Here is a 24,490-nt window from a genome sequence, read left to right as displayed (position 1 = left end):
CGGTGGAGCCCAGCAGTGTTTGGTGTAATTGGGGACAAGTAGGCATTAGCGTGTGATCTTTGAATTGCTAGGGCATGTTGCAGCGGCTGTTAGCATGAGAAATACAGGCCCATGTGGAATATCGAATGCAAAGGAAAGGAGGATGATATTCGCGATGCCAGCACTCGAGCGGGAGCCAAGTGGTATTCATTAGCCACGTTTTGAGAGCAGGGCACCGACTGAGCCAGCCAGGGCTTGATCACGATTTATGTCACTCATTTTTCAAAGAAAGGCCATTCATGAGAAAAGGCCCACATGACTGTATCATGTCATATATATATTTAGACTTCACAAGGGCGTTAAAAAGCACGAGGACACGATTTGTAGTGTTAAAAGTCATCGGAGGGACCATAACTCTACTGACCTCCATGACATTTAGCTAGCGTCAGCTGAAAGGAGCCAAGTTCAGACAACCAGTCTGGGCCCAGATTAAGGCTGGGGAAATTAGAGGGGAGGGAGCGGCGTCCCACTATCACTGTGACCCCTTCAATGGCATTGGCTTATTGTTCAAAGAGGAGTGGCTGTAATCCACAGCTCTGAGGCCGAGCAACCCGGTCCCTGCTTCGGTGTGTTTGTCCTACAGTACAGCATGTGCACATTGGTGTGGGCCGACATGTTTGTTTGTGAGCACATTGGTGTGTGTGTCTGTGTGTGTGTGTGTTTGTGTGTGCGTGCATGTGTGTATGAGGAGAAAAAGAGAGAGTGAGAGCAGTGTGTGATCGAGCTCCGAGCGCAGGGAGCGAGGGTGTAACCATTAGAAGCCCCTCGCATTCCTCAAAACAGGCTGACTGTGCTGCCAGCTGTGGTTTAGGGGGCTGGAGACCCACAGACAGGATGGAGTCTCGCAATACAAAAGAGAAACAATTTGGCTCCTCAACCCAATAACACAGCCCCGGGCCATAAGGGGGAGACGGAACCAGAGCGAGAGGGAGAGCGCTTGAAGTCTCGGGGTGAGCAGAGAGGTTAGAGGACTTTTGATCCTCAGTTATGACACATTGGTTCATAACTACAGCTCGTCTCAAGCCCCAGTCTCATTCCCATGATCAACATTATTAATATGCCTCTGGCAGCCAAAGGTCCAGGCCTCTCCTGTGTAGTGGTGCCAAAAAGCAATTCACAGGAATTTCACAGCATCTTAAAAACTGTATCGCTGTTGAAATGTGGAAAACATGCCCCGTTTTCATGTTCCATTATTTACTGACCCGGGACCTGAACCGCTTCCACTGGGCGGGGCAGAGTTTCTATCGGTGAAGGTTGATGAATACGTATTTACTATGAAGCCTTCGAAGCCAAAATGGAGACTTGTTGGAAAACAGATGACAGCCCCGTAATTCTATTTATGCTAATATCATCTGATACAATGTGGTCATTTAATTTGGCAGAGCTGAGTGAAGCCGTTTTCAAGAGAAGCCGTATGACACAAGCACTGGTGGGTTTCCAACTACCGCTTCCTTTGTGCGGGGGCATTAGAAAAATGGAGTCAATCAGATCCAGTATAAAAAAACTACCCTGGCACTCGGTGGAGCTCGTACCTCCAGCCAAGGCCCGACAGTCCTCTGGTGAAACCACATTTAAATTCTCTAAAGATGGATTTTGAGTCGGATAGAAGAGAACTATAGGATTAGGTGGGATTATTGGGTGGATTTGAAAAAGGAAAAAACTTTGGTGCCACAAAATTAACAAATCTTACAGAGAAATTATACTCACTATGGGTCTGTAAACTTTGGTGACTCAACATGATAACAAAAGATCACAACAAACAATAACCTGCGCCATAAGAGCAATTCGACATATAAGTAGCATCAGTGGAGCATACACAGCATACACCTAGCCATCACCTCCTTTATAAAACCCCATTTAAATTCACCAGGTACAGATTTAAATTTGGATCTGCAACAAGATCCATTAATTATTCTCAGAGAAGAAAAGAAAGGAAAACAGATAATTTAGCATCTTAACAAAAGTGACCACGTTCACTTGAAATCCATTAATTTGTGTTTGTGTTAACTTGTTCACTAACAAACAAACCAACAGACAAACGGACAGAAATGAAAACTTAACCTCAAACATATTTACTATGTAAAATATATTGCTCTCTTCCCAGTCCAGCAGACGGACGTGTATAGGAGCGACTCTGCTGCCAAACAGCACACATACCAGTGCAGCTCGGGACTCGCCTGTTTGTTTTGGTATCTAATGCACACTTCCTTGACTTCACTCCTTCAAGTGCAGCGTGGAACAAGAGCTCCACATAGAGAAGTAAGTTCCCCGACGGTGAGCTGACATTACAGACCCTGGAACAGCATTTAAAAAAGAGGATATTTTCCCACCTACACTGTACACAAACGTTCAGGCTGATCTGGAGTTCATCCTTTGATGGATGGCAGTTGATGTTCTGCGGTTTATCCTCAGTCAAGTGCCAAATAAAACAACACTAACAGCTGATGACTGACTTATCTTTTCTTTTTTTGCCATTTTGTTGACATCACAGCTTGTTGAGACTTCTCAGGTTTCCTTCTCTAACAAAATGATCGTCCTCGTTGTCTTCGTCTATATGGCATGAAGTGTGTAACAGTACATCAGGCAATTTCTCACCAGAAAAACTGCTCCAAAATAACACTTTCACTGCAAAACCACAGAGGGACAGGGGGAGAAAACAGTTTTGTTCCCAGACTGGACGCTGCAGTCGGGATCAGCCTGAACTGTCAGTGCTGTTACTTTGTATAATAATTGCACTGGGCTTGTTGCTCAACACTTTGTATTCATATGATTCAGCATTGGCAGGAAAGTGCAGAAATGAATTTTCTTCTGGTTTTTACTGAAACCACTGTCCACATGAGACTTCATCACCCCCCCCCCCCCCCCCACCCCCGCACCACCGCCTTCAAAGTCAAAGAATCTGCAAGATTTGAAAAATGTTTATTACTGTTGAAACCATAAAGGCTAATGTCTAGTTCCAAGTAGCACCACAGCGTGTTGTTGTACTCACGTTTTCATACAGGGCTTGCAGTGTCTCCAGATCCACGACCGTGTTGTCCATATTTAGGACGGCTGCGGACGGAGAGGACGACATGGTTCATGTTAAACGTTAACACTCAAACATGTCATGACATTTCTCGGGCTTCCTTCGAGGGAAAACGCTGTTAACAAGTCAGAAATCAAACCAGAGCCAACCGGGCCGTCGCTTCCAGAACCTCTAGATTGTTGCTTTTTCACCATAAACAGTCACAGAAACACATTTTCAACTCTGATTTCATTTTACTGGAGTTGAAAAGGAGGAAGGAGGGGGGGGGGGGGGCATGATAAAAGGGCAAAACTATCCCTGTAAGGCCAAAAGACAGCGTCATGCGGTGTATGCTGCGAGTTACATAGTTATCAGCCCCTCATCACGATAGCATGCAAGGGGCCACAAACTAAAACATAAATACGAAGGTCTTAGAAAATCTGTCAAAGGTACAAAGATCTGTGTTTGAACTCCAGTGTTTGAATTCCTGGTGTCGCCTTTTTGTCTCGGCGCGAGGACCTGGCGCCCGCGAGCATTAATCCTTTGAAAGTAAATGTTTAAAGACAAACAGAGCCCGGGGGTCTGCGGTGTTGAGGCTGAGGTGTTGCTCTCCGCACAGTCAGCCGGCGAAGCTCTCGACACCTATATATGTATTTCACCGCGTTGCTGTGGGTGTCCAAATTACTCACGTTGTTTTGATCTGCTGATTTGGTGCTGAGGTACAGGGGGAAAACGGGTGTCAGACGGGATAAAGGAGCCTGACTCCGTGCGTACTGTTCACTCTGCGTCACGTCTTGGGTCTGGACATTGAATATGACAGGGCTTCTTCTAAGCTTTCCACTAATGTGAACTTAAGAGAGAAAAATGAAAAAAGATCAAGAGAGAACGAGAGAATACTGATCCTGTCAGTTCTGTGTCATGTTTTTACCTTTGATATTCTCTTCTCTCTCTTTATTTAATCCTGAAACCATTTTAATCTCATCACTTCTATGCCACAAGGGCAACTCCACTCCCTCTTCCCCTGGTTGTTTGCTGTCAGTCTTCTAAACTCTTCACACTCCTCCAAAGCCACCACAAAAATAACTTCCTTCTGCCCGACTCTCCCTTTTTTTTCAGTTTCTCGCGCTCGTAAGCATTTGGTTTTCATTACTATGTGAACCAGAGTCTGGGCTGGCTGGTTGGACTGGTGACGGGTTTTTAAAAGACACGGGTGAAAAGCCCTATCACCGCTCTGACACGGATCTCTTGTGACCGAAAAGGCACGACCCTTCTGCCCGGGTCAACCTCGACTACCACAGTTAACCCGAGCGAGGCGCCAGCAACCTCCATCTGAAACTGTGACCGGCGCTCCAAAGCCTCGCAGGAAGCAGACACCACGCGGAAGTGACCTGTGAAACACGCAGGGTGTCGGGCCAAGTCTGAGAACAAACAACAACAGCTGTGAGGAAAAAAGACAAATGTGTTGCCTTCTCACTGGGCTGTCATACAAAACACACAATCAAAATCCGATGATTCAGAAGTTGTTTTTCTTCTTGGAAGAGATATCCGGGGTGATGAGGGCTTCGCTCGTCATCATCACAGAATCAAGGGGAAACAAATCAATGATTCACTTCACATGAAGGGACAATTAAAAGGTTTTAAATGGAATGATTCACTCGTCTTTGAACCTTCTTTAATCATCTTAAACCTCTGAGGGCATGAGGGAACATGAGACCATTTCAGGAATGGGAAAACAAATGTATTTGCAAATATAAAGTTTCTTAGGATTTTTATTTTTTTTAAATGGGAAACAATGCACATTTTAAGGCTATAATTGTTCAGGCCTAATAATCCTTCAATTAAAAAGCGTGATAAAGTTAAATAAACACTTTCTAGGGTTACTTTGTGCAAAGCAGATCAAATCCCACCGTTTTGAGGAGACACAAGCACATGATACTGAGCGAACTGTGATATCGTCACTCTGATCTTACTCTCCATGATATACTGAAGTTTCCAATCAGGGCTAATTAAGCACTATGGCAAAAGCTGTCCTAACATAGGAGATGAATGAAAGTGCTGATGAGAGTGGCCCTCGCTTGCCCTCCCACTCTGACCTGATGGATGCGGCACAGACTGAAACCTCAAATTCAGTCAGTGAGATGCTCTGGAGATCCTGCAGAGGAACCAGCCCTCCACAGTAATGCTTTACAACAAGTATACAATATGTACATCTGCAGTTTCGGTGGCACACATTCGTTTTGCTGCAGCTGCCATATGCACAGAGACGAAAGATTTGAAGCCGTAATGAAGGCTGCGGCTGCGGAAGTGTTGAATACGATGGAGGAGAAAAGGGGAAGAGTGTTTAGACACATGGATGAGCGAAGACTGGCGAGCAATCAGAGAGAAACTAAAACAGGAAGACAGTCTGTTCCCATCAACATCTCCCAAATGACATCGATGTTAACTAAGACGTTTAGACAAGATGGTGACAAGTCATCAGAGGAAGACGGAGGAGCGCGATGGGGATGTGCGATGGGGAGAGATTATGCTCAATGAGACCAGATGAACCTGGGAAAAACATTGTGACATGTGATAAAGTTACGGTTTGAGATTCGGCAATGACCACAGCCAGGAGTCAATCTCCTCCTCCCAGCAGACTGGAACAAACAGAACTTCTCACCACAGTTTTCTGTGGACGTTTTTTAGAAAATCATTGTAGTCGTAAAATATAATTACATCAGCATGCTCACATAAAAAATTCGGACATGCTGGTATTTAGCTGTAATGTTCACCAAGTCACTGTCCTAGTTATGCTATGTTAGCATGCTAATATTAGCTAACTATGGCTCAATACAGCTGAGGCGGATGGGGATTTGCCTGATTGTGGTTGTAGTTCGTGGACAGATAAAGTTGTTATGATTCATCCTGACTGGAACATAACGGTCTGCACAACATTTCCTGTGAATCCATCCCATAGCAGTTAGGACATTCACTCGAAAGAAACCACAACTGTCAACATCATTACGATGCAAGAGTTGGAATTCATCCTCTGGGAACCATGAATATCTGTACAACATCGCTTTCCAGTTTATTCACGTTTAGGAACTGGGATATTACAGCTTGGATTAAAGAGGTGGAACATCCCACTGACTGACAGGCATCGTCACTTCTAGGATATGAAATATAGGTATATGGAATGTCAGAATACTATTGTCAAACAACTACACAAAGTACCACTTTGCATACAGGACCACATGACACTTACCAGTGTGGATGTCCTTCATATCCAGATGAATGCTGGACATCAGAATTCCCACAGCCTGTGAACGCTTGTTGCTCAAAAGCTTCACCACCTACAAGACGATGAGAGAACAGGGATATTACTACTACACATTCCGTTACATACACACGCACACACACTACACACGCACATTATCTTCTGGAGGTTAACCCTAACCACTACTCGACAAACACTAACCTTAAACGCTGACTCACAAATCTTCTTTTTGACCTTCTTTGGTCTAAAACTCGAATGTAGCCCGAGACAAACTGACACCCAGACAGACACACACACACACACATACACACACACACATAGATGTAATAACTGGACCGGAAAACAAGAGACATCATCATCACTCCCCTCTGTCTGCTTCTTTCTGTGGGAGGAAAACTTAAGTCTATACACACTAACATTTGGAAAATCATAATTCTCCACTCGCATAATTACACTGATTAATATTTTTGTTCCATTTTCTCAGAATTCTCCACATCCATCATCTTGCCGTCTGGAGATTAAAAACTTCCAGATCATTCACACAACGGGAGGCTTATTTGCTAAGTAGAGCGTGATGACATGGATCGACTGTTTAAACACACAGAGTCTGCAGGCTTGGGTTTACATTATATCAAATAATAATAGTTTGTAATCAAAACGACTCGTTTCCCAAAATCTAAACAGCTCCGAAACCGTCGATGTAAATATTCGACTTGGCTGAATAATCATAGCTTCCACTTGTCAAAGAGCCAGGAGTTGAATATCAAGCCAGTTGTTACGATGCATGAGAAGCTGGATCCAAGGGGGGGGGGGGGGTTAAGTAAGCACTGGGTGAAGCCGAGTGGTGGAGGGACCGGCCCTGAAACCCAGAGCCTACTGCGATCCAGACAGAACGCTTCCATCTAAACCAGATCACACAGACCACAGACTTCTCAAAACACACAGGAAGTTATATCACCGGGCCCCGACTGTCTTTGTTTCCCTGGCTCAACCACAGCTTCAGGGGACAGGCCGTCTGAGATACGAGGCCGAGCGGCTTCCACAGCGAGTCTGTGATAGCGAGTGAACATTGGCCTCGTTCAAAAGAATACGACATTAGTCCTGTTTTATCTGACCTGAGACTCAAATGTACAAACAGGTTTAAATTGCATTAAAGAGTTCAGTAGTTTAGTCCCTTGCGGAGCTCCCTGATATTACAGGGGATCACTTTCCTATTTTATTATTTTATAATGAAACACAGATGGATGAGCCGCCACAGTGACTGAAATTATTTTTTCTTGACGAACATCTTCAACATTATCCTAAACAGCCTGAAAATTTAATCTGATACAGCAGGTTTTTTGTTGGTCTCATGAGAGCCATGTGTCGGGAACGTTTGGTTTAAAGAAATTCTTTTAAATATACCCTATCTTCATCTTTTGATCCATTTATCATTTCAGGGTTCGGCCAATAGAGACTTTCATTAAATCCATTCAGCACTGAGTCAAAACAAAATCCCTGAGGTATAATGTTTTCCATCAAAAGTTCCGAAAAGAGATTTGAAATATACGTCGAACAAAGAGTAATAATTCCCTCCGATCTATTTGTCTCTGTTTATTTAGTTAAACTTTGGATTAAGCTGAAACTGATAATTAGAATCACTTAAATGTATTTGAGATTATTACCTCCATTCAAGTTCATTACTGAAAATGCATTCATACGATAAGCAGCCACAATTTTGCATTTAATGAACATTTCTTGACACCACGGGACAGAAAACTTTTAGTTGAATGAACTGTAAACAAATATCAGTCTGAACTCAGTTGCTCTACATTCATATGTTGACTTCTGACCAGTCTAGATTTGTTTTGGGTGTTTTTTCTAGTGGAAGGCTTGGTGTCTGATTTGCGTTAAAAAGTACACCTCCCTTCCTGAGTCCTATCTCTGGTTAATCTAAAGCCACAGACTTGTTACACATACTTTTAAATATGGTGCGACTTAAACCTTCCCTCAGATGACATGATCTTTGAGGTCCATCGCGAATAAACGGCCATATCCTTTTAAAAAAGACGCTCCTTTAAACCTTCAGATCCTGCCCGAGAATCATCACGTTTCTAAATTGTTTTCAGCATAAAAGTAACAAAGTAAAACTCCTCTCTATATCCTCATTTAACCTTCTTATAAAACTGGGAAGACCTAAACTGTGCTTCAACATTAATTTGGACAAAGTAGAATTAAACAAAAGTCCCAAATCTTCCATTTCAAATTCACTTCACACAAACGAACCAAACATTCACTGAGCCGCTTTGCCTGTATCTGTAAAACAGCTTCTCCTTCTCTCTGCAATGGTCAACACAACCACCACCGACACATGGTAGCATTTCATCACATCTGATAGTGATGTCAGCGGAGGCCTTTAAACTGGCCTCTGCCAGTTGACGTCAAAGCTGCTCCCTAGTGGTCGCTCTGCAGAGGAGGCTTGTCCCCTCCAATCAGGGAAACAGTTAAACTCACAACCCACTGGGTGCTGGGGAGAGCGGGATGTAGCAGGAGAGTGATCAATTGTCTTGGGGCCTGGGGCGGATTCACACGAGCTGGAGATGTCAAAGGTTGGCTCCAAATTGGGGTCACTCGCAGTTCCGCGTATGTTTTGTATTTTTGCCGTTATTGATCGTAAAATCTGCAGCGCCATTGTTGTGCTGGAGAGAGCATCGGCAACAGCGCCGACCAGGGGAATTAAACCCACACCCAACTCAATTTGTCTCCCGTCTCGCACAATTTAGCAACACGACCACAACACGAGCCGCCTCATGATGTGGTCGTTTACTTATTTAGAGCTCTATCAATCAGAACATCACAGTGTATGGAGAGCTGGTTTTATTAGAGAAGAGGATACTCATTGTGGTTGTTCGCCACCTCCCTGCCCTTTGTCCTTGCCGAGATCCCATTAGTGATTGTGAAGCAGTGAATTCCCTGGGTTGTGTCTCTCAGGTGTTGAAGTAATCACCCGACAGCTCCCGCTAGTGTCAACACGCTTGATGGCGGCTATTTCTGAAGTGGGTCTGAAAAGGAATTCCATTATGAAAGTGTGTTTTTTTTCTTGTGAAGGACAAACTCACTGAGCTTATCTAGTGTTTCCCCTCGCTGTTGACTTTAGTGCTCTGTTGGATCAAAGCTGCAAGGTGAGTTTTCCACCCGTTTCATTCATGTACTCGACTTCAGTTTGTCAGAGCAAATTTAACAACCGTATCTGCTTGGATATCTGCTATAGACAGAATATTATAAGCAGTTAACATAAGTATACAATGAGATGGGATTACTGAGAGGATTTGTGAAAGTAAATACTACTTTAAAACCCAAGGTATCACAAAATTAACAAAATCCATTAATACTACATTATATTCACTATGTGTAGGTCTGAAAACACAAAAACACAAGCCAATATTCCTCTGTCACATATCCCATAGCAACACAAATTTGTTTGTACTAGCTCTTACTGGAATTGTCAACTCAACCATTACTTATAATGTCTGGCAGAATTTAAATCTGCCAGGTGTGTGACAGTTCATGAGGCCCATTCATCCCTGTGAGTGAGCTTTTCAGATTCAGTCTCAAGTATCAAAGCTGGAGGGAAAGTAAATTCAAAATGGTCCCAGAGGACATCAGATATTTCTCACCTTTCAGACCACGAAGCAAAGACAATGGGAACGGGAGAATCACTGGGAATAAAAAAATGTATCTTCGGAAACTGATACATTTCATGCAAGTCAATCTTTGAGTTAAAATGTCGTCATTTCAGAGCAACATTGCAACAAGTGATTTAGTCTGTGACTTTACCAGATATGAATATGAACTAGGTCAGCTTGTAGGTTTCAGATAATGTCTCACTTTCAGATTGATGGAGTGCCTTACAGTGCAGGGCAGTGGGGAAGGGGGGACGGCCGGACTCTTCAACCAAGTCATAGAGAAAGCACAACGGGAGGAACCACATCACGAAATACGGCTCCCAGGCTTCTCCTTCCCTCCCCTTTTTCCTTCCCCCCCCCCCCTCTCTCCCTCTGAGCAGTCATCACCATCGTGAGGTTTCCTCGCCGCACGCGAGACATTGGCTCGGTGCCACTGGATGGTCATGGGGGAGTCGGGTGGGAGCCAGAGCTCACACCACATAATAACTGTCTGGCTGTAGCGGTTCCTCCTGTCACTCAGAGCAACCCGGAGGCCGAGGGCGAGGAGGAGAAATGAGCAAAGGAACGGGCATCGGAGGAGTGAGGGTGAAGAGGGGGAGAGTCCAGAGGAGGGGGTCAGATTGGGTGACCCAGGATGTACACACCCACACACTTTTATACTTTGGACAGTCATCCCTAGCCCCTTACCCTTACCTTAACCCTTAAAACTAGGTGCCTCACACAACCTCTCACAAAGGTATAAGTACAAGTACACACACACACACACACACACACCTCCATGACTCCAGTAACCATAGACAAATACACAGCCATAAAGTACACAGTACCTGTTTGGCCTTGGACTTGCTGATCGTATCAGAAATTGGCTTTTTCTTCTCCTTAACAGCACTTTTTGAGAACAGTTCCACAAACTCTTCAAAGTCCACAGTCGGTTCCTCGATTTTCTCCCACACCAGCGAGCTCGCCTGTCTGGAGAGAGGAGGAACCAGGTTATTTACAGTGCACGCAGGCGATCTTCAATCTGCAGTGGATTGTTTGAAAAAGTCCACCCGTGACTTAAATCATGTTCTCTCATCACAACAGACATCTTTGACATTTCTAGATTATCTTCCTGGGTTTTATGGCTTCTCATTTGTCGAGTAAATCTCTATAAATGATACACTTGTCCGATCTGTCAGGCAGAGAATTAGAATTCGGTATCAAGTTCTTCAGTGGCGAGTAAATCAAGCGCTCTATTTCTAGATGTTTACTCAACTACAACTTTCCAAGCCTTATTAAGGAAAGAAAACCTGGTTCACGTCTGTTCGCTGCTGACCACAATGCCTGGACTGCATCACTTTCGTTTTCCACGAGGTTAGCATCTCTATTGCCGTCACAGCATGCGGCTGATCTTTATCTTAAGTGGACAAGCTTCCTCTCAATTCTCTACTGTTCAGAGTGTACCATGAGTGCAAGTGACCCGTGTCTATCTTCACTTTATGCAGCGTATTCTTACTTTTTAGCTTCCAGCTGTATGCGTGTCCAGTAAAGTGGCTTCATTGGCTTGGGGGGTTCGATCAGAGCCTTGGCAGGGGCGACTTCCTGCACCATCATGGAGGGCATGTTGCCTGGTGGAGGTGGAGGCCCGAAGCCTGGGGGTGGCGGTGGAGGCGGGGGGCCCATTCCGGGCGGAGGGGGTGGCGGAGGAGGGCCCATACCAGGCAGGGGAGGGGGTGGGGGAGGACCTCCGAAGCAAGGTGGTGGGGGAGGGGGTGGAGGTCCAAACCCTGGCGGTGGTGGAGGAGGAGGCGGCGGCGGCGGGGGCGGACACGGTCCAGAGCCAGGTAAGGGCGGTGGAGCTGGGGGTGGAGGAGGAGGAGGAGGAGGAGCGACACCCCCTGGTAAAGGTGGAGGAGGAGGTGGGGGTGGAGGCGCTGGTTGGGTGCTGCTCTGTTGCCTCCGCTGACACGTGCAAACAAAGCTCTCCGTGGATTTGGGGATGGAGGAGGAGGCGGAGGACGAGGCGCCGCCTGATCCTCCGCCAAAAGGCACAAAGTTAAATCCCTCCTCCAGCGGCGAGGTCTGGACCGACACCTCCTGGCCCATCGTTCCCAGTCGACCTTCTCTAGGCTGTGCGGCCTTATGGTGGGCAGCGCTCAGAGCTCCCATGTTCTCCCCACTGCCCGAGGAGACCTGCTGGCCCTGCAGCACAGCAATCTTCACCCGCAGGTCTTCGATGGTCTTCTCCAGCTGAGGGATGACACAGCTCTCATCCTCCGAGGACGACTGACCTGACCTCAACCTGCTGGGTTCTGTCTGTCAGTGGACGAGAGAAATCAGTTTCACTTAACATGCAGCCACATTGTTTTTTTTTTCCAACATGAAACATTCTTTAAAACCTGTTAATCAAGCCCCAACTTGTTCTTTAAATGTCAAAGTCAGATGGAAAATGAGCTGCCGTTAAATCTTGGACAGACTATCATTCAATAAATTACGCTCTGTGCACAATAGAAAAACACCCACAACTGAAGGGAGCTTAGTGACGGAGCTATGAGGGAAAGAGGAGTCAGGGAAGTCCACGATGTCTAGACTCCATCAGACCCCTGGCTCCAGACTGGTTAGAGCCGGGACGAGGGGCTACTGAGAGATTTGACCCCAGAGACAGAGAGTCTCATTGGGCCTCACATGGGGAGAGACTGTGTCTGCTGGTGCACATTCCCCACTTGTGGTCACATCATTGAGTCTTAAGGAGAATGTTCGGGCAGTTTGGTCTTTCCTCATTTATGAACTACTGGAGGAAAGAGGGAGGGTCGCTGCAACATCCCACAGGTCTGTCGAGACGAGCCTGACCTCTGGTGGACAAAGAGGGAACGGAAGTTGAGAAATTGAGCTGATGGAAGTTTCTCCAGAGCAACTATGAGTGACATTGTTTCAGATAATAAAATAAGATCAAATGTGAATCAATGATCTCATTGATATCTGTCAATGTGTTATAATATTGGATCTTGTAAATAATCCAACCAGCAATTTTGATTTAAATCTCTTACATTTATCAAGCGACAATCTAAGTATTTGTGAGTCGTGACAGTCCTATGATGCAAACAATGTACATCCAGAGTTTTGAATTAAGACATCAGAAAGACGGTTTGATCTGAAAGGTGCATTTCCCTTGGGCTCAGTGTAAAACGTGATTTAGTTTTTCAAAGTAGTAAAATCTACTTTGCAAGAAACCTGTGAGGTTTTAAAGTTTTAATTCAATGTGGATAGAGTTCTTATTGAAAAAGGGACGTACAGTCAAATGCTGACGAAAAGAAGACACTGCTTTCTGATGTTATTAGACTCTAAATCAAACAAGGCATTAGACACAGACAGAGTGTAGACAGGTCCACCATACTATTAAATACTAACCTGAGAGAGTGGAGCTCCTGGAGTCTTGGCGGACGACTGATTCAAAGGGGATCTCATGGTCGGCACTCGGCCCGTGCTCCGGCCGCCGTACAGTTCCCACAGGTTTGGAGCCACCGGCAGGCCGACAGAGGCCCAGGTGTACAGCTGCTCCTCCTGCATGCACACAGTTCAATACACAACCATGTTCTTATAGTAGAAGTGGAGCCAAGATCAGATGTTTGTGCTTCAAACTACCTGCAACCTTCTGAGGACTTGTACTTGTACTGCACTGAGTGAACATTTAGTGCAATGCATCCTGATTAGAAGATAAATCATAGAAGTAATAGCTCTTTATGTATAAGATTCACATATGGAAACAATTGAGGATAATGAGCAGCATTAAAAATAAAGCAATTCTCTTCTCCCTTCCTCTTTTGCAGACAGCCAATGTAGAAAAACAAAAATCTGACACTGTGAAAGCCAATTAGCAGCTAGTTCAATGTCTGAGAGCATCATGTTGTTTCAATGTCTCATGTGCACTCACACTGTTTACATTATGTGCAGTTTGTATTCTATTTGTACGTAATTTCTATTTTTATTTAATACTTTTGACTAGTTTTTAATCAATTTTTTTTACCAATGTTTCTATTTTGACTGTCCTGTGTGCTGTGGGACTAATACAAGATTATAAAAGCTAATATCTAACCTTTATAATCCTTAATGTACAATATCTAATCTTCTGTAAAAAGGAGCAATATTCAATGACGTTCTTGACGATCTGAAGGAACCATTTCCTCCCTTTCTTTTGTCTGTAAACGTTCCTCTTCTGGACATCTCTATACAATACTACCTACTTGCTTCAATACAGAACCTCTTTAGCAGCAGGTCTCTTAATGTTGCTATTAAGAAAAAGATTCCATTCACAATCACAGCTGTGTATAGTCTGTGTGCAATGTGTGTGTGTGTGTGTGTGTGTGTGTGTGTGCTTTTCCATAGCAAATACAAATGCCCAGCTAAAACGGTTTGTCAGACAGTGTTGTTACATAATCGTCCTTGGTCAGGGTGACAACTGCTTAATCTCTCGGCCGTGCAGTGAAGCATGTTTCTCAAATAGTTCACCTCAAAACAAGCAACTACTTTAATGTGAGGGTCAGTGTGTTTGTGTGTCCGTCCATGCTGCAGCACTTTTCATTTTAATGACTCTAAAGACCAGACCAGACTTTGAAGATCAGTGTGAAGATCACTCAGACAACCTCGTCATGTGGGTTCTCTGCTCTGCGGCTGGAAGGTCACAATACGTTCTGTCCTTTCATTAGAGGTAATCACATTATTCCAGAGACTGTGGATGATTTCTATTTTCCTACAGCAAGTCACTTTTAATGGAAAGCGACACGTAGCTCATCGGACAGTCAGAGCATATAAATCTACTTAACGTGTGCATGCATCATGTGTCAGCCTGTTCTCTGTTAAGTTTTTAGAATGTTTTATGTATCTAATCTTTTCCAGAGACTTGTGAGGGGTGAAAATCAATTTGCTTATATTTGGTAACCTGACCTGCAGCCAGCAACATGCAGACAGGTACAAAAAAGCATCCCAGGCTGATGTAAGCCGATGCCACTCATTAGTATTTGTCCACTCAGCATGTTTCCTCCACTGTAGAAATGGATGACACTGGATTTATATAGCTTCCTTAGATACTCATCTTCCCCTGATTGAAGCTGATGGAGTATTTCATTCTAGGAGAGGAGGGGCGGTGGTCTAGTGGCAGAAACTTGGACTATGGGCAGAGAAGGTCTCTGGTTCGTCTCTGGTTCAACTCCACGGAGAGACAACAAAAGACAAACCTGGATTGATCTGTCCAAAAATCCAAGAGTCTCCCTACCCTGTCTATTGCCCCTGAGCAAGGCACCTTACCCCCCCAACATCTGCTCCCCGAGCGCCGTACATGGTCGCTCACTGCTCTGTGTGTCCTGCACCAGATGGGTCAAAAGCAGAGATTAAATTTCCCTACCTACATGAGTGTGCCTGTACATGTCTGTGCATGTGTTTGGGACTAATAAATGCATCTAAATCTTCTACGCAGTATGCAGAGCAAAAAAAAAACCTTTATCTGTTCAAGCGAATGAAACTGATACAAAAGCCATATACAGGACAAACAGGGGATGAGAGATGCAGCAGGAAATTAAAGACAGAAAGATTGAAAAAGAGAAAAGGGGATTCGTTAATATTTTCTGAAGGATTTAATTGAAACGAGTTTGAAGAGCTGAGATATTAAAAAGGTATCAAATGGGAAAAAGTGACAGAGAAAGAAACTGGAGATGTATTAAAGGGAGATTAGCAGCGCGACAGAGAGCAACAACAATGAGGTGTGGACTCTCAGTGGCAACAAGCAGGGGTTGTTCCTGGTCAAGCTGAATAATGCAGGACTCCAGGCCAAGCAGAGAGGGAGGAGGGGCTTTCATTTTTTTGCTGGGGAAGAGCAGCATGTGGAGCTGTTGCATAACATGGTCAGCAGATGGTCTACGCAAGCACAGACGTGTGTCTGTGTGCTTTTGTGTGTGTGTGTGTGTGTGTGTGTGGGACTGAGTGTCCGAGGCAGTGGTATTAATCCAGCCATAGGAGGGAATGTCTGTACATGTAAGGTTGTCTCTTGCCTTATTGTGTGTATGAGTGCACATGTGTTTTCATCACACTCATGCTGCCGTGGGCCGCTGGCAGAGTCGCACATAAAAAGAGAAGCGTTCTGCATTTGTGGCCTAATGTGAGTGCACGCTACACAAGCAGAATGAGACGTGACTGATTTTGAGAGGCTTGTGAAGAAAGCAGCTTCTGGGCATGAACACAATCTTTGTTGTGTGCCTGTGTGTGTGTGTGTTTAGCATTTTGTGTTTATGGATGCATATAAGCATGTACAGTTTACATCCATGCATGTAAATCTGTGGGGGAGGTGCATTGTGCGGCTTCAGACCAACACTAATCTGTTGACATTCTTTGCTTTTCAAGAGACAAACATAACAAGACCCGTAGCAGCTCCAGAGTTTATGCAAAACAGCATTAAAGTTATATTCACATGTATGTTCTATGTAACTGAAACCCACAGTATACTAACATTACACCCAGGGACCCAGATAGAGGGGGGCTGTCAAAGGTGTCAAGGCAAAGTGGAAGAATTAAAGATTCATGAAATCAACTTCCACTTGACGACATGCACTGTTGCTCTTCAGATAATGAAATGATTCTGGGATGAATCACAGTAACATTGAGATATATAAGGGGACACTTACTAAATTAGTTTTACTGGACTCTGTATAAAGTAAATAAGAAAACCACTAAGGCCTTAAAGAAGTTGTTCATCTGATAAGCACATGGTCTCTTTGATGAATGATTATTTGTGGGATAAACTTTTTAATAGGGTCTTACACAAGTTTCACTTTATCTACTTTACTCAGTCTAGGGTTGTTTGATTTATTCTAAAACACTTCATTCAATTTTACCTTTTAACTTTGAACTTAAATACATATTGAAATATGAAAATGTGAAATAAAAAGTCAACATTAAGGCAAAATTACACATCACAGGAATACACACACCCAGTCACACCCACTAGTTCCCAGAGGATGACACGTTATAAGTCTTCAGGTTATGATTTGCTCTGAGAAGTGAGAAATGCAATTCACTCTGTCTCAAGCTTAGTGGACAAATCAATAGCACAACTCTAATTCAAGGTAAAAATCGATGCTGTCTGAGAGCGAAACCAAAGATCAGGGCAGAGCTGAATTAAAGAAGCTTGTGTCAATGAAGAGAATGGTCTTACGTTAAATCCTGCAGAGGACGAGCCGTCACCATGTTGGTCTGAGGAGCCGCTGAAGGGCTGCAGCAGACCCTGGACCAGCATCCGGCCACACAACTCCTTTCCCTCCTCTTCCATGGACCCATCTTCATGATGCATACACATCCGGTCCAACAAAACACGACCTGGGAACATAAAGAGAGATGAAATGCGGTGGAGGAACTGGTCTGCAGAAGATGTCTAATGAATATTTTTTATACTTATTTTTAGATAAGTATAACAGAGGTGAGGACAGAAGTCTCAAGTTTCACATGTGCTAATGAAACACCTACATTTGCAGACGCTTCTTCGCAACATTTACTCATGGGTGCCGAAAAAGAAGGTGTTAATTGTGAAACACAGAAAAATGTACAAATGTTTAATGATATTCAAATCAAGTTACCTCACTGCTTCTCATATTACGCTCTCAGCTTTGAATCTGCTATTTGGGTTTTAAAACTGACTCGGTTGAAGTACATACGTGGTTCAACTGTGTAATGTGGTTGCAGAGTCTTCATTTGAATATAATCAAAGACAAAGTCTGTCGTGGTGAGCGTGCAGGCAGAGAATGAAGACTTTTATTTTTGATGCACCAGAGTAAAAAAAGAGACGTTGTTTAGAGCTGTGATGATAGATATTTGTAATAATCTAAAAGACCCACATATAGGTATATGTACGTGAAGCCACTAAAGGAACAGCACTCTCTCACTTCAGAGGGGCCGACCCTGCAGACACAATGTTAATGTTGTTAGACTGGTTCAATACTTTTGAAACCATGTGACTCAGGGGACAACACCAGTGACTTAACTGACTTCATCTCATGACTCATGGTCGTTTGGACAATCATTTGAAGGCTTTGTAGTTTCGTTGACAAACACTCATGAAAGGACAAAACTAATAGTGTGTCATGGATTTTTGTGATTTATTAATAATTCAAATAATTAGATCCAGATTTTCTGTTTGTAATCTTGTTTTGTTCCTGTTTTGTGCAGGAATGTGCTTCTTTTTTACATGTCCCCCCTTTCTGTTCTATTAGGCCTGTTTTTTTGACATTGTGACCGATTGTTTTCACAGTCAGGAATGAACTTGTGAGTGATGGAACAAAATGTTTCCAGATAAACAAACAAACAAAGTCCTACAGTTTTGTCAGTGAGACCAAATGTTAACAGGAATTGGAGATAAAAATCCACCTCCAGTGTATAGCCACAGTAAATTCACCTGATCTGACATCATGACTCATTTTTGTCATGCACATAAGCTGTCACTTTGTTTTAGTGTCCAACAGTGTTCAGTGTGTGTGCCTGTGTGCTCCCGCTGCCTGCGCTCATGCATGCTTGTGTGTGTTTTCTTTCGGCCGGTGGAATACGAGGATGGCGTCGCTGTGCTTCACTCCGTCCTCTGCTTGACGAGCACGGGGCGCAGACAGAGCGGAGCAGCCGAGCTCTTGAAGGCACCACAGCAGAGAGGGAGGGCACAAAGCGACACTGTTGTATTTAAAGGGACTCATTTGTTCTGAAATCACTTTGTCAATAAAGATCCACCAGTGATTCTTCGTGGTTTTCATGAGCCATTGTGCTTTTAAACCACGACTTGTGTAATGGGATTATTTGTCAGTCACCAGGATTTAAAATCGTAAAAAAGGACATTTCCATAATCATTATTTCAAAGTCAACTTCGGCCCATTGGGGGATTCACACACCGTCATACCGATCATAGACTTAGCTCTGAACAAATCCCATGAAATGACCATAACCCAGAAAGTAATTGTTCTACAAATCCTGTTATGAATGATCTAAGTCTGTGTCGTAAACATCTACTGTTTTCAAAAACACATTAAATCAAAGTGTTGCTCTGGGTAACACAACCCTTCGTTACCATGAACATGGAAACTGATGTTCATCTTTATTTCCCACATCTGGAGCTGAAAATTGTTCCCAATAAAAACGACACATCAAGGGAGTGATGTTGCTGTTTTGAAGGGATTTTATGGAATATGTTGACAACGAGAAAATTATTTTATATCATTCTCAAAGTCAAAAGTGTATAACGTTGGCTTGAGCTCACAGGATATAAATGGGGGATTTGATCCATATGTCGGGGCGGTGACGTAAACCCTCCAGAGGTCATGAGTGTGGAAGACTGATTCTTACTTAATCCCTTTCTTCTCTGCCTCCTCATTCATGACTTCATCTGAGACCGCGTGGTTTCTGTCCATTCATATTTTCACACATTCCTGTATCTTCCGGCTGGTGAGACTGGTTCACACCATCCAGCCGAGTTACCTGAACCTACAACTCCCCTCCACTCTCATACCAACATAGAGAGCTCTCATCACTGGGATGTATAGAGATCTCAACAGTCTTGAAATCACATTCATTTTCTTATAATACAATATCTTAACCATTCAATGAAGACTCACCGTTCCTCGATCCTAGATAAAAAGTCCAGTCTATTATTTATCCAAAAGTCTTCATACCTGTTCTGAGAGATGTTTGTGTGGATACAGATTAGTGACGTGGTTCACATGTGACTCACCCGAGAAGACATCCAGATAAGGTCCTGTAGTCGTGGAGTGATGTCGTCCATAATGTGCTCTCCTGGACCCCAGTGTCCAGTAGGTCCCACCCACTTGACTTCTCTCTGGAGCCTCCTGCTCGGGGAATCGAACACCCTGCCTTCCCCTGTGCTCGTCCACCTCTGTGCACCAGTCTGCGGACCCAGTGACGGGCCCCCCGATGGAGCAGGACCTCTGCTTGCGCCTCCTTAATCCCGGGGCCGCGTACGATTCCACCGATGCGTCGGTTCCGTCTGTTCTCCTGGGCACATGGGGGCTGGTGATAGGGGAACCAATGGGAGAGGTGAGCTGCCTAGTGGTGGTCTTAACATATGAGGGGTGGACTGGAGGGTAAAGCTTGACAGTGGAGGTGGAACTGGAGGACGTCCGTCTGGGTTGAGAGCCGTCTGTCATCAGTTGGTTATTAGACATACTACTCTTCCTCCTTTTGAGGGACAGGAAGTCCCATCTCCCAGTTTCCTCTCGCTCCTCCCTCTCCATCGACAGCTCCATGCTGCTCACACTTTTGTGAGGCCCGGGCCCGGCCACCACAGGGTCCAAGCGAACACTCGGCACGCACACGTTTTTGCTCTGTGCAGCCCGGTTACCTTGACCCTGATCTTGGTGAAAAACCGGGCTCTCCAGGTCGTCCTGGGGCTCCTCTGCGCTCTCGTACGAAGTGGTGGTGGCAGTCGTGTCGGGGAAACTGTACGTGCTGTTGGTCTTTGGTAAAACGCTGCCACTGCTTCTCTCTGTACCGCTCTCACTCGGAGAACCAGGACCAGAGGAATTACTGGAAATGGGTAAATCACTGCTTTTGTCATCTGCTTTTTTATTCGCTTTACTTTCTTTAGCTTTACTTCCACTTCCAAACTCCTTATTCATATCCAACTGCTTCTCATGGGCTTTGGTTGCCTCGGAGGTCATGCCCTCAGATGATTGGCCGTTTACCCTTTGGAGTTTCCCATTACTGGCTGCACATTGTTCCCTCATGGCCTGCTGGATGTCAGAGAGCAGGTCTTCATTCTCAGCAGAGTGAAAACTGTAGACGTCAGCATCTGACCCCGAGCTCCCCTTCCGGTCAGGCTGATCCACCACAGATTGGCGACTCTCTGTGTTCAGACCGAAGTCTCCCTCGACATCTGATGGCATCCCCATCTCGTCGGCTGACAGGTTCCCCTCTGTACCGGGTTTGAGCCCCGCTTTGCCAACGTGTGCAAACCTTCCATCTTCCAACATGTCCTCCTTGGACAACCCTTTGGCCTTCGACAAACTCTTCCTGATGCCAGAAAACACAGAACCTTTTGACTCCGACTTGGATTTCTTCTTACCGCTGTGTTCCCCTTTACTTGTCTTGCTGTTGGACTTCTTGGATTTTTTGTCCACTTCCACCTCATCAGCGTCCCCTTCACAGGACACGTCCCCTGCTGCTCCGCCACTTCCTCCCCCTTTCCTCAGCTTGGTCTCCTGGTTCCCCATGTTTCTGAGCAGGCGCACTCCCTTGGCTAACAGGCCATACTGCTGGGGCCGAGGCTGGGGTCGAGGCTGGGTCCACTGGGCACTCTGGGCACGCTTGGCACGCTGGGCTTCCTCCTTGGCTGCAGCCGATGCTGATCTTCTGCTGGTCAGAGCACTTTCAGAGCTGCCTAATCTCCGCTGTCTGCCCACCACAGGCAGCTGCGAGGATGATGCTGCCTCCCTCGGTAACACTGATGCGGATGATGCTGATGATGAGGGGAGGAGGAGACTGGCACTGACAGCCGCGGGCTTCCTACCACTCACTGACTGCCTTTTCCCCCCCCTCCCCTGCACAGCCTCTTTCACTCTCTGATCCTTCCTCTCTTTTTGCCCCTCCTTTTTATCCCCATCTGCTCCTGCGCGCTCGGCTGTCTTGCATAACGGGCTGCTGGTCGAGCGAGCCAGCCGCTGATGCTCTGGAGTGCTCTGCCCTCGCCCATTTTCAGCTGAAAGGGAAAGAAATGGCCCTCTGGGCTGCTGGTGATCCTCTATGATGCTCTGCTGTAGGTGTTGTTGATTAAGGAGCGAGTGCTGTTGTTTACGGAGGATGTTGGTAACGCTGCTCTTCCTCCTCCCTTTGAAAGTGGAGGTGAAGAAACTCTCTTTCAGAACGGGCACCTGGGTCTCTACTGTCTTGATATTTTGCATCCTGGCCACTGGGGCTTCATCCAGAAGGGAGATGATCTACAGAGGCTGCAGTGAAGAGAAAACAACTTATTACGTTTAAAAGGACTCAGATTTCATATGAATTTTACTCTTATGTCACATGTTTTGATTCACTGTGAGGTGATCACAAACTGTTCCTGTATTGATTTTCTTTTCACACTTTGTTTGAACTTATGTCTGTTATTTATAAAAACATTTAAATTCACAGACACTGATATGTGGAGCAATTCAGGAAAAAGGTCCAGTGAGACTCATGTGACTCTCCTGATGACAGCAATATAGCAACAACACAGTGAAATTACTGTGGTAACATACAGAACAATGTAGAGCTATTTGGTTGATTAAATAAATGACAACCCAATTTCTATGACATTTTATCATAAACGGCTGCAGTTTTCACACCAAAATACCATGAAATGTAAAAATTTGCTTCTGTATGACTTGAATATATATGGATCTGTCCAGCTGATGGATTTGGGGAAATTATTCTCTTTGTGATCTACAGTAAAGAACCAACCTAAAGTTTATTAATTGAGAAAATACCTTCATCAAACCATCCAAACTATGAAATAACAATGATTTTAAGATTATATTTTAGTATCAAAAATATATTACGTATATTATATATCACAATGTACATTGTATAAAGCCTCTAAAAAACATTTTAAATACAAATTAGAGCTAACACATTTATAGGTGTGTATGTTTTAGTCTAAAAGCAAGCAGGTATGGGAGGTGATTAATGCCTATGCGTTTGGTACAAAGTAACATATTATAACATTAATTATATATTTTGTCACCACTTTTTGAATTTTTTCCTAACCATTACAATATATATACAGTCTCAAATTAAAGAACCCAATTCAAAGAAGAAAAAAGCACATTTACCAGAAATCAACATTTCACATATTCAATATAGTTTGTGTTCATGATGAACTTTTCTTCTTCTATTTTTAATGCTTCAGAACACGTCTGAGTCTTTTCTTTCTAAACCGCAAATTATGTAATCACATCAGCGTGAGTCAAATTTGCTAAATTTGTTGTCAAATTCAATCATATATGAAATAGAGGAAAAACAATGCGTCTTGAATGTTTCTTAAAATTGTTGGACTTAAACGAGTGTACTTGCCTGACTGCTGGATTCTCCTCTGTGGCTCAGCCCTGACTGGAGGAAGCAACACAAACGGGCGCTTGTCTTTGCCTTCGAGCCGCTCCTTAGCCATGGGTCACATGAAGTTGGTATTTTCCTCATCACATGTCTGGTCTCCGAGGCCATCTCCCATCAGCACTGTCTGACAGGCCTCTTACAAGCTTCATCAGGGAACATACAGGACTGGGCTACAGCCGATGAACACTCTGGTGTTTATTCAGTTTGTGGTTCAGGTTAATGTTGTTGTATTGTCAGACAATGATGAGGGTCTCATGTAACAGAACAATAAATAAAGGCTCCCCCCCACTCACGTTGCATTGACTCAGAGAGTTTTTGCTGCATTTGTTTGAGTGAAGCCTGGAGCCACTTTTAAGTCCATCCCTCCAATCACCAGATGACTGTCAGCTGCATGGGTCCTCCCAACAAAACCTGTTCCAGTGTGTGTGTGTGTGTGTGTGTGTGTGTTTGTGTGTGTGACCTTAATCTCTACTCGCCTCTGTACTTCAACCAATTTCAGGCAAACAAAGACTTACTGTATGTCTCTAACAACTAGAATATTAGCACCGGGAGTTATTTGTTAATATTACTACTATAGACAGAATTAATCTTTCCATAAATTTGAACAGGGTCTGGATATAACAACCAAAATTCATCAAAGAAAAATCATGGAGACAAATTTCTTGGAGGATGTAAATGGAATGAATTTTGGAAACTTAATTTCTTCAACTGTAAGTGAATTATGTTGACTTTAAGTGTCATGAATGCTGAATGCTAAATTAGATTTGAAATATCACGCAATAAACTTTGGCCTAAATAATTCCACAGCTTTAGAACTATCCAGAACCCTGCTGAGGTAATAACATCACACTTATTAAAGACACTCTCAAAACAACGGGGATTAAACACGTCTACCATTTTTTGGTTTGGGAAAAAAATGTACAAATCATATTTGAGGGCTCTTGCAAACAGCATGAAACCATATTGGAGCATATTTCTGAAATAAAAAAGGAATCGTAGAAACAATAGAGGCTGTAACAGTGAACATATTCACATGTTGTCTGACAGATCTTATATTGGACAGTGGGTGTAGATGTTTGTGGCGTCCTTCAGTGCCACTTGGATTAAAATAACTTGTACTGAATGGACCAGGACACTGAAAACAAAAGAAAAACTGAGGCCTGGCAACAGTTCTGACTTTTTAGCACTGATGGAAAAATGTATAACATTTGCAAAACATTATAAAATATTGAGACACTTACCCAAACCTCATTGCCAGGTCTTAGATGTGAATTTGTATATTGCCAATATGAGGCAGGGTGATATTCAGGTAACACAGACATCTGTTTATTCAGCATTCTGAGTGAAATAAATACCGTTAAACTGAATAGAATCATTCATGTCAGGACTTATGACACAAAAAAACTGGTGGTTTGTGTCAAAAAG

At 44.1% G+C, this 24,490-nt stretch overlaps 1 protein-coding gene across 1 annotated transcript in view; it reads right to left on the bottom strand.

The window, feature by feature from the left end:
• fmn2a (formin 2a) overlaps positions 1-21,959 on the bottom strand; it is a 48,382-nt gene extending 26,423 nt beyond the window's left edge. The window contains exons 1-7 of the mRNA XM_062401329.1: positions 19,695-21,959; positions 17,145-17,305; positions 13,352-13,504; positions 11,460-12,259; positions 10,792-10,933; positions 6,288-6,375; positions 3,029-3,090 (exon numbers count right to left, since the gene is read on the bottom strand). Of these exons, the coding sequence (XP_062257313.1) occupies positions 3,029-3,090; positions 6,288-6,375; positions 10,792-10,933; positions 11,460-12,259; positions 13,352-13,504; positions 17,145-17,305; positions 19,695-21,879 (3,591 nt within the window). The 5' untranslated portion in view covers positions 21,880-21,959. The remainder of the gene's footprint in view (positions 1-3,028; positions 3,091-6,287; positions 6,376-10,791; positions 10,934-11,459; positions 12,260-13,351; positions 13,505-17,144; positions 17,306-19,694) is intronic.
• Between the last annotated feature and the right edge of the window lie 2,531 nt (positions 21,960-24,490).

This window comes from Platichthys flesus, chromosome 12, assembly GCF_949316205.1.
Source record: "Platichthys flesus chromosome 12, fPlaFle2.1, whole genome shotgun sequence".
Taxonomy (NCBI): domain Eukaryota; kingdom Metazoa; phylum Chordata; class Actinopteri; order Pleuronectiformes; family Pleuronectidae; genus Platichthys; species Platichthys flesus.
This window is presented reverse-complemented; position numbering and strand designations above follow the sequence as displayed.